The sequence below is a fragment of the Microchirus variegatus genome (assembly GCF_963457635.1).
Source record: "Microchirus variegatus genome assembly, chromosome: 21".
In the NCBI taxonomy this organism is placed as follows: domain Eukaryota; kingdom Metazoa; phylum Chordata; class Actinopteri; order Pleuronectiformes; family Soleidae; genus Microchirus; species Microchirus variegatus.
In genome coordinates, this window is record NC_139822.1 from 9,999,850 (window position 1) to 10,017,100 (window position 17,251).

Consider the following 17,251-nt stretch of genomic DNA (forward strand, 5'->3'; position numbering starts at 1 on the left):
ACCACGCCCACACCTCACGGCGGCGTGGTCCACACGGCGTCGCCGAACCCCTCCCCCGTGGAGGACAGCGGCAGGGGCCCCCCGCTGGGCGTGAAGGGGTCCGTGTCCGTATCCGTCTCCCCCTCCGCCAGGTAGCTGGGCCTGGGTCTGGTCCAGGTGTTGTCCCCGGTCGCTACCCTGGCGCCCGTGGACAGCTCCTCCCCATCCTCGCCCTCCCGCTCCCCAGAGATGCTGAAGCCGCTGGGCGAGCGCTCCAGCTCCTCGTGATTCACCGACAGCATGGACAGCGGTGAGTCGGCCCCCCGCCCCCCCGTGGTCCTCCCCAGCCCCGCCGACAGGTCCTGCAGCGAGCTGATTGGCAAAACCGTGGGACGCTCCGTGTAGGTGGGCGTGGCCGCCGCGGGGTCGTGCTGGTAGAGGCGTGAGAGCGGCGGTGGGTGATCCGGAGGTAGGCGACCTCCTCGTCCTCCTCCGGCTAAGCCCAGGACCTCGATGCACCCTCTTCCACCACCGCCGTAAAATGGACTCATCTTGGTGACCGGTGGCACCTGGTATGCCATGTGCGGGAACGCCTCGGCGTAGTCCAAGAAAACCCGCCGGATCCCGCTGTTCTCCGTGGGATCGCAGGCCTCCAGCGTCATGTGGGCGGTGCCGGCCGAGTCCACCTGCAGGTGCTCGCTGTGCTGGATGTGCATGTCCACCAGGAAGTCCAGCTTCTTCTCCATGTCCTCCACCTGAGACACAACAAACAGTTGGGTTTAGACGTTCTAAAGGTCAGGAGAACCTCAGGAGCATCCACGTCAGGGGGAGGAGCCTGGGTCGAGGATTATCCCGAGCTTCTCACGTTCAGACTTAGGCGAGGGGAACTGTGGTAAAGGGTTGAGCTTTTTAACGCAATTTGCAAACCCTAAGCCGAGTTTCACGAACTTTGATGAACTCAAAAGAAGTGGGCGGAACTACAAACAATCCGGACGACTTGGAAGCTTCCTGCTCGTAGCCCCGCCCACCGCAACCTAACTTTAACACTTTTAAAACTTTTGGTCAGATCTGAAGTTCTCACCTGTCGCTCCACCCTGACAAATCTACCCATCATGCTTTGGTCGTCGGCGTCGGTCGAGGCAGCTTTGGCGATGTAGGTCTCGTGCCTGGAACACAGAGACACTGTCATATATAAACTCTCGTTTATATGCTAATGAGCTGGTGAGTGGGCGGGGTCAGTACCTGGGCGACTGATTGGCCGGGTAGCTGAAAGGCGTTTTCTGCGTTTTCTTGTGTTTGGGGGTGAGGGGGGGTCCGGGGGCGAGGATCATGTCGATCCTTTAAAGGCAAAGAAAAAACAGGATGAGCTGCAGTGAGAGGAGTGCTGTGATTGGTTCAGAGAGCCGCAGTGGGCGTTGACCTGGTCTGGAGGTATTTGATCCTGCAGAGCATGTCCAGGTGTCCGGCAGAGTACTGCTCGATCACGTCCTTGACGTCGTAAGGCCTCAGAGTTTCCTTAAAGCGCTTCTTGTTGAGGAGGAACTGCATAATCCTGTGAGACGCAGAGATTACGTTAGTTAGTTAGTTCTGAGATTAGGATTAAAACCTCCCAAAAATCTATGTAAGTATAGCAAATGTAGACCAAACCCTGAAAGCGCTAACATGACTTCGACACGAGATTCTGGCTTAGAGGCTGCCATAGCCTAACAGGAAGTATGACGCGCCGCTGCCATAGCCTAACAGGAAGTATGACGCGCCGCTGCCATAGCCTAACAGGAAGTATGACGCACTGCTGCCATAGCCTGACAGGAAGTATGACACGCCGCTGCCATAGCCTAACAGGAAGTATGCTGCGCCGCTGCCATAGCCTAACAGGAAGTATGACGCACCGCTGCCATAGCCTAACAGGAAGTATGACACGCCGCTGCCATAGCCTAACAGGAAGTATGCCGCGCCGCTGCCATAGCCTAACAGGAAGTATGACGCGCTGCTGCCATAGCCTAACAGGAAGTATGACGCGCCACTGTCAAAGCCTAACAGGAAGTATGACGCGCCGCTGCCATAGCCTAACAGGAAGTATGACGCGCCGCTGCCATAGCCTAACAGGAAGTATGACGCACTGCTGCTGCTGAGACATAAATCCTTCAAATTGCAAGGTTGGTTTTATTTCAAACATTCTATCAACACAGATATGTACATCGATAGTCTGCAGTTACAATCGATTTGCCTCGGGTGCACTGTGGAGTCGGTATGAGTGTTTTTAATGCCATGCTAACTTGTATCATTGACTTGCGCTAGCCATAGCAACAGAGAACTCGGCAACTAGAAGAACTGAAAGAAATTTCTTGAAAACGTCTCCAGAAGTCTCCATCACACCGGCTGAGTTGGAAAATAGGTCTTATGTCCAAAATTCCGACCTGTCCCTTTAAGTTTGCGAGCTCACGTAGAAACTTGGACTTGGACCTTTTTCCTGCTAAGTTCAGGACTGAAGAAGCCTCTTGGATCAGATGCGAAACATCTACAAACTTCACAGACATTTGTGGTCTACAGACGAGAACATGAAGAACACGAGGAACCAGAGGTTTTTGAAATGAAAGCCAAGTCCTGACCTGACCGCCCTGATGACCAGCTTCAGCGTGGGGATCATCTCCTCCAGGAACACTTCTGGAGGGAAGCCTCGCTCCTCTAAGCCTGGATCGGCCAGAGCTCCGGCATCTGAAGCAGAAGCAGAAACCACGTCATTACAAACAAAGACAAAGTTTCTTTAGCATTTCTGAATAAACGTCGTACCTTCAGAGCTCTGGCGGAGTGTGTAGGCCTTCATGCGGAAGGCCGTGCGGAAGCGTTCGCGGTTACTGAAGCCGGCGGGTTTGGGCTCCTTTGAGGGACTTTCCTCGATGGAGTCGGCGTGACCCGTTAGCTTCCTGCTCGACCCGCCGGAGAGTCTGGTGTTAGGGAGGCGAACGCGCTCCAATAAACTCAGCTTCTGGCTAAAAGAAACGGGACAGAAAACAGCGAAAGTGATCGAGGGTCGAGAAGAAGATGAAGGCTGTTCTCTGCTGCCCCCTACTGTCTGATACCAGAATAGCAGCCTCGCGAGATCCGGGGCGACCGATTTTGAGGAAAGCGTTGGTGGAAAAAATTTCACAAAAAAATTGGTGAAAACGCAAAATGGCTCAGCAGCGCCCCCTAACGTGAGGTCTGATATCATGTAGCCAAATATAATAAGAGGAACAAAAAAAACGCCCCGGGGACCTCAGTCTCCACTTAACAGGAAGTCGGCCAATCAAAAGGGGCGTGGCCACGGCAACCATCGGAAACGGTGGCAAATTGCGATCATTCGCTAAAGAAACAGGAAGTGTCCGCTGTAACTTCCCCGGTACATCGACCGAAGATTATCAGAGGAAGACGTGATCAGCGGTTCACAGAAGAAGATTGAGGCTGTTCTCCGCTGCCCCCTACTGTCTGATACCGGAATAGCAGCCTCGCGAGATCCGGGGCGACCGGCCCAGATCCTCAGGATCAGGATCGATGGTTTCAGTTCGCTGTGCTGAGCCAAAAGGATCGCGATTTTGACGAAGTCAGCGTTGGTGGAAAATGTCGCGCAAAAAATTCAGTGAAAACGAAAAATGGGCTCAGCAGCGCCCCCTAACGTGAGGTCTGATATCATGTAGCCAATTTTTTTTATTTGTGTTCGTCACAGCCCAAGACGGACAAAAAAACGTTGGTCTCCACTCAACAGGAAGTCGGCCAATCAAAAGGGGCGTGGCCACGGCAACCATAGGAAACGGTGGCAAATTGCGGTCATTCGCTAAAGAAACAGGAAGTAACTGTAACTTCGTCGTACATCAACCGATCGGCTCAAAACTTTCCGCGTGAGCTACGAGACGCGGTCGGATCACGTACGCACGCGTGGAAACTGAGTCGAGAACGCAGCGCCGCCTGCTGGCAGGGTGGTGCTCTGACAAACGTGTGGTTCCAGCTCACAGAGGAGCTCACAGTGTTGTTCAAGCACAAAGAGCAGCGATCACAGGTAAAATAAAACTCCTCCCGAGGGCTTCGGAGGCGGAGAAACCCGAGACTGCGGCGGCCACCGCGAGGTCTGTGAAACACGCCGTGTTCTCAGAGACTTTCGCTCCCACGGCGGACGCTAACAATACGACGCTCTGAGACGATTAGAGAGACTGAGAGGATCTGTTTGTGATCGCACGATTATCACCGATCATCATCTCTGTTCACCAGGACGACGAGGACGACACACACACACACACACACACACACACACACACACACACACACACACACACACACACACACACACACACACACACACACACACACACACACACACACACACACACACATCACAATCTAACTGTAAACGTTGACCCAGTGGTTCTCAGACTCTGGGTCAGGACCCACATTAGGGTCGTGGGACATTGTTTTCCGGTCCCTAAACAAAGGTTTTATGATGAAGTTTGTTTGTCATTTTTACACAAATGGCTTTAAATGAAACACACAATCTGCTGCCGTCATGATTTATAACGTGATTTGAGTCCGAGATCGTCTCCATGACGACGACTGGTCCTGACAAGGTCAGTGTTTACAACACTGACACACACACACACACACACACATACTGACACACACACACACAAACATGCACACGCACACACACACACACACTGAAACACACACACACACACACACACATGCACACACACACATACTGACACACACACACACACATACACACTGAAACACACACACACACACACATACACACATGCACACACACACACAAACACACTGAAACACACATGCACTTACACACACTGACACACACGCAGACACACACACTCAGAGTGTCTAATGTCTGAACTGTCTTTCATAATTGAAACATAACTAATGGACTCACTAATAGGTTTCTATTTCTATAACACTGACATCACACAGTGTGTGTGTGTGTGTGTGTGTGTGTGTGTGTGTGTGTGTGTGTGTGTGTGTGTGTGTGTGTGTGTGTGTGTGTGTGTGTGTGTGTGTGTGTGTGCATGTGTGTGTGTGTGTGTGTGTGTGTGTGTGTGTGTGTGCGAGTGTGTGTGTGTGATTAAATAGCAGCACACCAACAGTCAGCCTCATGTCACCCTTCACATATTTACTGCAGACATTATCACCACAGAGATTTATCCTGCGCTTGATTTAACGTCTGAAGCCATTTGAAGACGTTAGCGTCAGGAGGAGAATATTCTGGGATGGAAACACTCACCTGGTCATGACCTCTAGGTGATCCTTCCTGTGGACGAGAGACGTTACAACAGTTAGAGTCTGTGGTCAGTGGGTGTGGAAACATGTAGACACATGTATACAGAGTGTCAATGTGACCTATGACCCCAAACCAACTCAACTCAACTCAACTTTATTTATAGAGCGCTTTAGGCAGCTAAAGCTGGTACAAAGTGCTTAACAGTACAATAAATAAAACATGGCACATAAAACATAGGAGACAAAATAAAAATAAAAACAATAAAACTATAAAACAGAAACAATGTTTAAATAATAAAAAAAAAAAAAAAAAAAAAAAGAAAAAACAATAAAACTATAAAACAATAAAAATGTTTAAACAATAAAACACTAAAACAAGAGCAGAGTCTCATGCTGAGTTGAACGCAGAAGAATAAAAATGTGTTTTAAGATGAGTTTTAAAAATGGACAGTGAGGGGGCCTGTCTAATATGAAGCGGGAGGGCGTTCCAAAGGGAGGCGGCCAACAGGGAGGCGGCCATTTTGGCTCAAAATGGACGAAACCCCATAGAGAAAACCAGTGATTTTAGCTCACAGGGACACAGGAGCTGCTGGTCCTCTGCTGCCTCGTGTGGTCACTTTGTGTCACTGAAGTCAATCTGAACAAAGCCGAATTTTACAAAATCAGTCATTGTAAGTTAGTGATGGAGGCAGCAGTGAATCAACAACTCCTGTGAAGAGTGAGTGACTTTGGTGTGAGAGACTGAGTGACTTTGGTGTGAGAGAGTGGGTGACTTTGGTGTGGGAGAGTGAGTGACTTTGGTGCAGGGAGAGTGAGTGACTTTGGTGCGGGAGGGTGAGTGACTTTGGTGTGGGAGAGTGAGTGACTTTGGTGCAGGGAGAGTGAGTGACTTTGGTGTGAGTGACTTTGGTGTGGGAGAGTGAGTGACTTTGGTGCAGGGAGAGTGAGTGACTTTGGTGTGAGAGAGTGAGTGACTTTGGTGTGAGAGAGTGAGTGACTTTGGTGTGAGAGAGTGAGTGACTTTGGTGTGAGAGAGTGAGTGACTTTGGTGTGGGAGAGTGAGTGACTTTGGTGTGGGAGAGAGAGTGACTTTGGTGTGAGAGAGTGAGTGACTTTGGTGTGGGAGAGTGAGTGACTTTGGTGTGGGAGAGTGAGTGACTTTGGTGTGGGAGAGTGAGTGACTTTGGTGTGGGAGAGTGAGTGACTTTGGTGTGAGTGACTTTGGTGTGGGAGAGTGAGTGACTTTGGTGTGGGAGAGTGAGTGACTTTGGTGTGGGAGAGTGAGTGGTTTATAAACGTCAGTTTACACAGATAAAGACGTAAACATTGTAGATTTTATTCAATATGTTGTTTGTAAACAGTCTAAAATCAGTGACTAATAAACAAACAAACAAACAGACGTTAATAAAGTTACCTGATGCAGGGGAAAGAAATCACTGTTTCATAAAATCTCCACGTGGCGATGAGGTCTTCTCTCAGTGGATTGGTGGAATAATATCTCCAGGCAGACTTTGAGTTCAGAGGAGGAAATGCATCTCAGATTAAACATCAACAACAACAACAACAACAACAACAACAACAACAACAACAACAACAACAACATAATCCCTCAGATGAACTCACCTGGATGAGTCCGGCTGCAGGATGTCTTCTCTTCTCAAAGTGCTTCTGTCTGTGCTGCTCCTGGACCTTCAGAGCCAGACCTGAGCCCAGGATGCCCTGCAGCAGGAGACACCAAAACAACACGCTAAGCTAAGCTAACTTTGAAATACTTTGTCGTAAACAGTAAGAATGTTAGCTTTTACTTAGCCAGTGAGCTAAAGTTAACTAACAACCATAGATATTACAGCTAACTAAATTCTTTTTGAAAGTTAGCTTTACACCCGCTACTCTGCTAATGTTAGCAAATCACAGCTAACTTTAAGGCCAACTTAACCTTTAACATGAGTGCTTGTTTAATTCTTGCTAACATTATGCTTTAATACAGGTTTCATAGCCACTTCCTGTGTGAGTTTACTTAGCTAATTAGCTCCTGTTAGCGGAACACTGCTAACGCCATGACCAGTTTCAGGTTGAAAAGAGAAACAATAGTTAGCTTTTACTCTGCTGATTTGCTAAGTTCGGCTAATTTTTGCTAATATTATGGTTAACTTCAGCTATGACGTGTCATGTTAGCTTTTTTGCTGACGTTAGCTAGCTATCGCTAACATTATGTCCTAAACTTTTACTTGGCTGATTTGATAACGCTTAAGGTATGGCTAACTTAGGGTTTGACAGGGAAGACCACCTTTACTTTGCTAATTAGCTAATGTTAGCTCATCATTGCTGGTGTTATGGAGACTAAGAGGACAGTATGGACAGAGGACGTGGACATTCAGAGGACGTGGACATTCAGAGGACGCTGACTCACTGCAGGCAAAGCGAAGAAGGACACCCCGATCAGAGCGAACGTCCCGGCCAACAGTCGTCCCGCCCACGTCTTTGGTGTCTTGTCCCCGTAGCCGATGGTTGTCAAGGTGATCTGAGAGACAAACACAGTGTGAGACATGTCCATGTCTTGCTGCAGGACCCTTCAGCAGAGCGTGGACTTTAACTCTGTGATTCAACTTCAAGAGAAAATGAGAAAGTGAAAGACGAAGATTGCGTTTTTTGTTTTGGCTCAAACGTGGACTTGTGATCGCGGCCAAAAATCTGACAGTGAATCACTGAGCGAACGAGCTGTTTAACAAGCTGAGGACAGACCATAATACACACACACACACACACACACACACACACACACACACACACACACATACACACACTCACACACACACACAGAGGACAAAGTTCTGATCATAAAGTGAGGACAATATTTCACTCTTGGGTCAGAACGTCGTGTACAAACAGTGATTTATCATCGTACTCGAGTTACAGAGGGCGACTTTATCCTCCATTTATTCTCCATTTGGGTCAAATTAAGCGTTTGAGTGTAAATATTTACATTTGTTTGTCTCTATGCCAACGACACTGGTGTATTTGTCTTGGTTAAGCGGCTAAACAAGACGTGTTCTATATTACTGCATCATTATTATGATATATTATCATTTTCTACGGACACCGGACACAGATTCATGGTCAGGAAGTGTCACATACCAGCCCCCACCAGAGGGCGTCGGCGTACGTGTCGAAGTCCTGCGTCTTGGGCTCGGCGGTGGGGTCGTCCTGGTTGGACACGTCCACGGAGACGTCGTCCTTCTCCACCAGGTAGACGAGGAAAGACGCCAGGATCAGAGACAGGAAGCCGATGTACCACGCTGTGATCAGCTCCTGCACCGACACAAACACGCCACACGGCGGCGGAGGCTGTCGTCATGACAACGGGATCCTGAGAGTTCCGGTCTGACCCCAAACACCTCAACGGACCATAGCACCAAGCAAAACGCTAAGCTAAGCTAAGCTAACTTTGAAAACCGTTGTTGTGACCATTAAGAAAGTTAGCTTTTACTAATGTTAGCTAACAGCCATAGATATTCCAGCTAACTTAATTTTTTAGTAAAGTTAGCTTTACACCCGCTACTCTGTTAATAGCTAATCACAGTTAACATTAACCTTTGATACGAGTGCAATGTTAGCTTTAAGTGCATGTTTAATTATTGCTAACATTATGCTTTAATACAGGTTTGACAGCCACTTCCTGTGAGCTTTTTCTCAGCTAATTAGCTCCAGTGAGCTGGACGCTGCTAACGTCATGACCAGTTTCAGTTTGAAAGGGGACGTTGTGTTAGCTTTTACTCTGCTGATGTGCTAAAGTCAGCTAATTATTGCTAATATTATGTTTATGTCAGCTATGACTTGCTTTGCAAATTAGCTAACGTTAGCCAATCATTGCTGACATTATGGCCAACTTAAGTTTCGACACGAGTGTAATGACGTTAGCTAGCTATGGCTGATATTATGTCCTAAACTTTTATTTCGCTGACTTGATAACGTTAGCTAAAGGTATGGCTAACTGACAGGGAAGATCACCTTTACTTTGCTAATTAGCTAATGCATGCTAGGGACATAACATTTATCTTTTATTTTGGTAAAAGGTGGTAGCTCTGAACAGGAAGTTGATTTTGAAACCCGTCGTACTTTACTGTGAGCGTAGATCGCAGATCCCAGCAGCTTCCAGGTCCCGCCCCTTCGGTCCATGCGCAGCATGCGCAGGATCTGCAGGAAGCGCAGGCTGCGCAGCGACGTGGCTAACACGTTGCCCTGGTTACGCACCGCCACCACGGGCACCGAGGCGATGAGCACAAAGATGTCTGCGACAGAGGAGACCAGGTCAGAGGTCAGAGGTCAAAGGTCGGAGGTTTTGTACGACGACAGACGACTTTCAGACCCTCACCTAAGATGCAGAGCGGTTTCCGGGCGAACTTGAGTCGCCCTCTCAGTCCTTTGTAACGACAACAACATCCTGCCGCCCAGATCCTCAACGCAAACTCCGCTCCGAAGATGAAGATGGCGAAGGTTTCCTGAGAGAAAAAAAAAGTTATTAACGTATTATTCTTTGTATAATTTAACTTTGTACCATGTCTTTATCTCGCTGTTACGACTTTTTCTCTCCCACACCAAACCTCATAGAGAAAACCAGTGATTTTATCTCACAGGGACACAGGAGCTGTGTCCCTTATTTTGAAACTGAATTTTACATATCAGACGTTTGAAGTCAGTGATGGAGGCAGCAGTGGATCAACAACTCCTGTGAACTCCTGTGTCTCTGTGATGTTAAAATCACTGGTTTATTCAATGGGGTTTGGTGTGGGAGAGTGAGTTTCGGTTTCCCGTCATTAAAGTCTGTCTAACAGTGAAATAAAGACGTGTTTTCCCTGAGAAAACCCCCAGAACTGTCCCTTTAACGCACGACAGCGTTAATAATCGGCGGTTCTTACCAGAATAACGAGCCAGTGAGCAGAATCCTTCTCATGTTCCCTGAACGTGGTCAAAATGGCCAGAATCAAACACCCGAGGACGATTAAGAACCTGCAGAGACGAAAACAACAGCAGCACAGTTCAGTGTGTGTGTGTGTGTGTGTGTAAATAAAATAAATCAATAATGAGTCCACAAACACGTTTAAATCTGACGTGCAGTGTTGTCTCCCCACCACTAGAGGGAGCTGCGTGACCACTGCAGCTTTTATTGACACAGAAGGTGAAATTATTCACATAAAACAACAAAAGTCTTTATCATTTTCTGACATTTTTATTATTATTTTTCTTCTTCTTCCCCGAGTGTGTGTGTGTGTGTGCTGCACACAGGAAGTGAAGTGTGAGCACACACACACACAGTTAATCCTCTCTAGCGTCTCTGTTTCCACGTCATTAATGAACGTTTGCACTCGTTCCATCTGCTGCGAAAATAACACGGTCATAAAAACTCTGAGAGGAGATTTTAATCCAGACGAGACGTTAGAGACAGAGAGTCTGTGATTTATGAAGAACTGGAGTTTAACTGAGGAAGAAGAGACAGATAAACCACTCACTCTCCCACACCAAAGTCCACAGAGAAAACCAGTGATTTTAGCTCACAGGGACACAGGAGCTGCTGGTCCTCCTCGTGTGGTCACTTTGTGTCACTGAGTTAAGTCTTAAGTAGATATTTTAAAAGCTGAATGAGTGAGTGACTTTGGTGTGGGAGAGTGAGTGACTTTGGTGTGGGAGAGTGAGTGACTTTGGTGTGGGAGAGTGAGTGACTTTGGTGTGGGAGAGTGAGTGACTTTGGTGTGGGAGAGTGAGTGACTTTGGTGTGGGAGAGTGAGTGACTTTGGTGCAGGGAGAGTGAGTGACTTTGGTGTGGGATAGTGAGTGACTTTGGTGTGTGAGTGACTTTGGTGCAGGGAGAGTGAGTGACTTTGGTGTGGGAGAGTGAGTGACTTTAGTGTGGGAGAGTGAGTGGTTTACAAACGTCAGTTTCCTGTTGGAAAGTCTGAATAACAGTGAAATAAAGACGTGAACATGTTCTTACGATATCATAGGCTTAATAAAATAACCACTAGAGGGCAAACTTTCTCTCTAAACTGCTCTGTTTTTGGTGAAAGTCTCATTTGTAAACCACTCACTCTCCCACACCAAAGTCACTCACTCGCCCACTCTCCAACTTACAATGACTGATTTTAGTGAATTCAGCTTTTAAAATATTTACTTCAGACTTAACTCAGTGACAAAGTGACCACACGAGGCAGCAGAGGACCAGCAGCTCCTGTGTCCCTGTGTGCTAAAATCACTGGTTTTCTCTATGGACTTTGGTGTGGGAGAGTGAGTGACTTTGGTGTGGTGGTCGTTATGACAACAGGATCCTGAGGGTTCTGGTCTGACCTCAAACACCTCAACGCACCGTAGCACCAAACAACACGCTAAGCTAAGCTAACTTTGAAATACTTTGTCGTAAACAGTAAGAAAGTTAGCTTTTACTAATGTTAGCCAACAGCCATAGATATTCCAGCTAACTTAATTTTTTAGTGAAGTTAGCTTTACACCCACTACTCTGCTAATGTTGGCTAATCACAGCTAACGTTAAGGCCAACTTAACCTTTGACGCGAGTGCAATGTTAGCTTCAGGCGCTTGTTTAATTCTTGCTAACATTACGCTTTAACACAGGTTTGACTCTATGGACTTTGGTGTGGGAGAGTGAGTGGTTTACAAATGTCTGTCCCTTTAAAGGCGCCATATGTAAGAATGTGGCCAAAAACAGTTACTACATTCAAATTCAAAATACCGAGGTCTTTAAGGTTTCGTTTTCTGACGTAACTGGTTCAACCCTTGGTTGCTCGGCAGCTGAGACTCTACTGACTGCAATGACTGGTAGACGGCGGTAGGTGGCGCCACATGACGCCAAAACATGATTTGCAGTCTGCAAAATATTTTTTTTAATGCAAATATTTAGTCTGTACTGTTGTTGTTGGTGAGTTCAGTTTGTTATATGAACATTATTCCTGAGTCTCTGTGACATATTAGGAGGATTTTATCATTTATTACGTACTGTCCCTTTAAGACTCCTTTATAATGAGCAGCGTGTTCATGTTCATTCTCTGTGGAAAATAACAATGACACTGAATTCCTGTGACCTTTGACCTTCATCCCTGACCCATGAATGATTCATGTTGTGTTGCCATTAAGCAGAGTTTGTGCCGCACAAACACAACAGCATGAATATTTCACTCGTTCACCTGCACACACTGTTGTTGTTACCGTGTTTACTGTGTTTTACACCAGACTTCCTGTTTCAGCTCAAAGTTACTCAGAGGACACACACACACACACACACACACACACACACACTGCAGGACATCGATGTAAACTCGATATGATGCAGCAGATACTGATCTGCAACACACGCAGCTTCCTGTTCGCCTTCAAATACTCTGTTCAATTAGACGCACACACGCACGCACACACACACACACACACACACACAGTATGACGTAAAAAAAATTGCATTTTATTTTGTAAGGAATAACTACTACAACGAAAGATAGAGTAAAACATGAATTTTATTTTGTGCAAACACGTGCAAAAAGACAGACACACACACATACACAGAAACACACACACACACGCACACACACTTTGACCTTCAGCTGAAATGTCATTTCTTGGATAAATGAGCTCATATAAACATTTATGAACTTGATCTCATCAACCCTTTATTTATCTTTACTTTCACAAACAAACTCACTACACACACACACACGCACACACACACGCACACACACACACACACGCTCATGTTTGTGAAGCAAGCAGTAAAAAATACTCAGAATGTCCCTTTAACTGTTAGGGTTAGAGATGTATTTTATTTTGAAAGAATAACGACTAAAATGAACGAAAACATAAAAATTTGTATTTTATTTTGTAGGAAGAATGACTAAAATGAACGATAACATAAACATGTGCCTTTTATTTTGTAGGAATAACGGCTGAAACGAAAGATAACGTAAAAACGCATATTTTATTTTGTAGGAATAACTACTAAAATGAAAAATAACATAAAACGTGCATTTTATTTTGTAGGAATAACTACTCAAACGAAAGATAACGTAAAAACGTGTATTTTACTTTGTAAGAATAATGACTAATATGAAAGATAACATAAACATGTGCATTTTATTTTGGAGGAATAACTAGTCAGTAATGATAAGTCCACCACCTGTACTCTCTCTCTCCCTCTTTCCCTCTCCCCCCCCCCCCCCTCAGATTCAATAAAGAGAGAAAGAAAGAGCAGACGCTGCATTGGTGACTCATTTACTATATATGTGAACATTCTGAGGGACGAAGACGAGGACGAAGAAGAAGAAGAAGATGAAGAAGAAGACGAAGAAGAGGACGAAGACAGCGTCACAACACGGAGGAACAGAAACATCAGCTAGATTCAAATCCATGTTCACATCATCAGTGAATCTGTAACATCTGTAAACCACTCACTCTCCCACACCAAATAAGTTACAATGACTGATTTTAGTGAATTCAGCTTTTAAAATATTTACTTTAGACTTAACTCAGTGACACAAAGTGACCACACGAGGCAGCAGAGGACCAGCAGCTCCTGTGTCCCTGAGAGCTAAAATCACTGATTTTCTCTGTGGACGAGAGAGATTTATCCTCAAACACCTTCACCCTACACAGACTTAGCGAGGACACAAGGACACAAGGGAGGACACAAGGATACGAGGGAGGACATGAGGATATGAGGATATGAGGACATGAGGGAGGACACAAGGGTCACCACTGTCCCTGACTGTCTGTCCTGTGACTGATACAAAGTGACAGCGCACACACACACACACACACACACACACACACACACACACACACACACGCACACACACACACAGACACACACATACACACACACGCATACACACACACACACACACAGACACACACACAGGCACACACACACACACAGACACACACACACACACACACACACACACCGACACACACACACACACACACACACACACACACACACACACACACACACACACAAACACAGACACACACACACACACACACACACACACACAAACACACACTCATTCATTCATACATGCTGTTATAATCGGCAGCATGAATACATGCTGCTCGGCGAGGGGGAGGAGCTTGATGACGGAGAATAAAGAGTCACCTTTGTGTGTGTGTTTGTGTGTGTGTGTGTGTGTGTGTGTGTGGACACTCTCTCCCACAGGGTTTCACCTGCTGGAGGTGCTAATTTATCACCTGAGTGCCCTCGAGAACGAGGGAAGCCATTACTGAGCTGACAGGAGGAGGGAGGGGGAGCACACACACACACACACACATGCACACACACACACACACACACACACACACACACACACACACACACACACACACACACACGCGCACACTTAGATAGTTGATTTTTCCTTGTGTAATCTGAAGTTTGTAAACCACTCACTCTCCCACACCAAAGTCACTCACTCACTCTCCCACACCAAAGTCACTCACTCTCCCACACCAAAGTCACTCACTCTCCCACACCAAAGTCCATAGAGTAAACCAGTGATTTTAACATCACACACACAGGAGTTCACAGGAGTTGTTGATCCACTGCTGCCTCCATCACTGACTTACAATGGGTTATTCTGTAAAATTTGGCTTTTAAAATATTTAATTTAGACTTAACTCAGTGACACAAAGTGACCACACGAGGCAGCAGAGGACCAGCAGCTCCTGTGTCCCTGTGAGCTAAAATCACTGGTTTTCTCTATGAGGTTTGGGAGAGAAAACTCATGAATCTACTGATAATCAATACAGCGATTAGTCGTCCTATCATTTAATACCGACTCCCACAATGCACCGGGGCTCTTCCTTCAGGCCGCACCTGGACACCGAGCATCGTCATGGAGACGAGCAGCACGATGGTGACCCCCTGAGAACAGCGCGGCGTTTTCTCTGAGACTGCAGCTGTCGCCATGGCAACACACGATGCATGTCAGCCTGTGTGTGTGTGTGTGTGTGTGTGTGTGTGTGTGTGTGTGTGTGTGTGTGTGTGTGTGTGTGTGTGTGTGTGTGTGTGTGTGTGTGTGTGTGTGCGTGTGCGTGCTGCGTTTGAGTTCTCAGGAAGAACGTGGGACAAAAACCAGAAAACGGTTCATGTAGCGATTTATTTACTGCTAATGAAATTTATGACGTCGTTCGTGAAAATAGCAATTTTCGTTTAAATGGTGTTTGTACAAAGTGAATATTTGTCTTAAATCTATAAAAGAAGGCTGGTTTTCTTCAAGGTTCAATCATAGAACCACACTTTACACTAGAGTTTTGTGGGCGGAGTTTGCTGCCAATCGATATTTATAGAGTTATTGATCAATAATGGGAAATATATTACACACACACTGCTAAGCTAAGCAAAAAGTATGCTAAGCTAAAGTAGATACACTAAGCTAAAGTAGATATGTAAAGCAAAGCTATAGTAGATACGCTAAGCTAAAGTAGATACGCTAAACTAAAGTAGATACGCTAAGCTAAAGTAGATACGTTAAACAAAAGTAGATATGCTAAGCTAAGCTAAAGTCGATATGCCAAGCTAAGCTAAAGTAGATATGATAAGCTAAAGTAAATACGTTAAACTAAAGTAGCTATGCTAAGCTAAGCTATAGTAGATTTGCTAAGCTAAAGTAGATACACTAAGCTAAAGTAGATATGTAAAGCTAAGCTATAGTAGATACGCTAAGCTAAAGTAGATACGCTAAACTAAAGTAGATACGCTAAGCTAAAGTAGATACGTTAAACTAAAGTAGCTATGCTAAGCTTACGACAGTAGATTTGCTAAGCTAAAGTAGATACACTAAGCTTAAGTAGATATGTTAAGCTAAGCTAAAGTAGATACGCTAAGCTAAAGTAGATATTCTAACCTAAAGTAGTTACGTTAAACAAAGGTAGATATGCTAAGCTAAGCTAAAGTAGATATGCTAAGCTAAGCTAAAGTAGATACGCTAAGTTTAAGTAGATATATGCTAAGCTAAGCTACAGTAGATACCCTCACACACACACACACAGTATGTGTTTGCTTCAGGCTGCACTGGTTTTTGTTGTTGTAAATTTCATTTGTAAATCTAATTTGAACGCGTCCGGTCTCAGTCTGACAGGAATGGGACGCTCCCCGATCCACTGATAAGAGAGAGTCTGAGGCCTGATGAGTGAGTGAGTGAGTGAGTGAGTGAGTGAATGAGTGAATGATGGATCGGCTCATAAAATCAATATTTAACAACAAAAACAGATCATCATCATCATCTGCTCTGCTGCTAATCTGTTCTTCCTGGAAATGACGCGAGCTCGCCTCGTGCCCGCTCTTCCCCCGTGTGTCCGTCTGTCAGAGGAAGGTTTTCCCCGTGACGTCCATGACACATTTATACACAAGCGTTCAATATTATATTATATTATATTATTATACGCAATAATAATATAATACTCTCCCACACCAAAGTCACTCACTCTCCCACACCAAAGTCACTGTCACTCACTCTCCCACACCAAAGTCACTCACTCTCCCACACCAAAGTCACTCACTCTCTCACACCAAAGTCACTCACTCTCCCACACCAAAGTCACTCACTCTCCCGCACCAAAGTCACTCACTCTCCCACACCAAGGTCACTCACTCTCCCACACCAAAGTCACTCACTCTCTCACACCAAAGTCACTCACTCTCCCACAACAAAGTCACTCACTCACTCTCCCGCACCAAAGTCACTCACTCTCTCACACCAAAGTCACTCACTCTCCCACACCAAAGTCACTCACTCTCCTACACCAAAGTCCATAGAGTAAACCAGTGATTTTAACATCACAGCACACAGGAGTTCACAGGAGTTGTTGATCCACTGCTGCCTCCATCACTAACTTACAATGACTGATTTTAGTGAATTCAGCTTTTAAAAGATTTGCTTTAGACTTAACTCAGTGACACAAAGTGACCACACGAGGCAGCAGAGGACCAGCAGCTCCTGTGTCCCTGTGAGCTAA

At 45.8% G+C, this 17,251-nt stretch overlaps 1 protein-coding gene across 1 annotated transcript in view; it reads right to left on the reverse strand.

Moving 5' to 3' along the window:
- Positions 1-14: 14 nt before the first annotated feature.
- The window catches only part of kcnq3 (potassium voltage-gated channel, KQT-like subfamily, member 3), a gene marked incomplete at both ends in the record, with an annotated part of 27,841 nt that continues 10,604 nt past the window's right edge, over positions 15-17,251 (reverse strand). Inside the window, 14 exons of the mRNA XM_083907723.1 lie at positions 15-734; positions 1,061-1,145; positions 1,222-1,317; positions 1,400-1,531; positions 2,589-2,694; positions 2,770-2,969; positions 5,246-5,272; positions 6,656-6,750; positions 6,865-6,960; positions 7,652-7,762; positions 8,377-8,550; positions 9,358-9,530; positions 9,614-9,740; positions 10,158-10,248. Coding sequence (XP_083763849.1) covers positions 15-734; positions 1,061-1,145; positions 1,222-1,317; positions 1,400-1,531; positions 2,589-2,694; positions 2,770-2,969; positions 5,246-5,272; positions 6,656-6,750; positions 6,865-6,960; positions 7,652-7,762; positions 8,377-8,550; positions 9,358-9,530; positions 9,614-9,740; positions 10,158-10,248 — 2,233 coding nt within the window. The remainder of the gene's footprint in view (positions 735-1,060; positions 1,146-1,221; positions 1,318-1,399; positions 1,532-2,588; positions 2,695-2,769; positions 2,970-5,245; positions 5,273-6,655; positions 6,751-6,864; positions 6,961-7,651; positions 7,763-8,376; positions 8,551-9,357; positions 9,531-9,613; positions 9,741-10,157; positions 10,249-17,251) is intronic.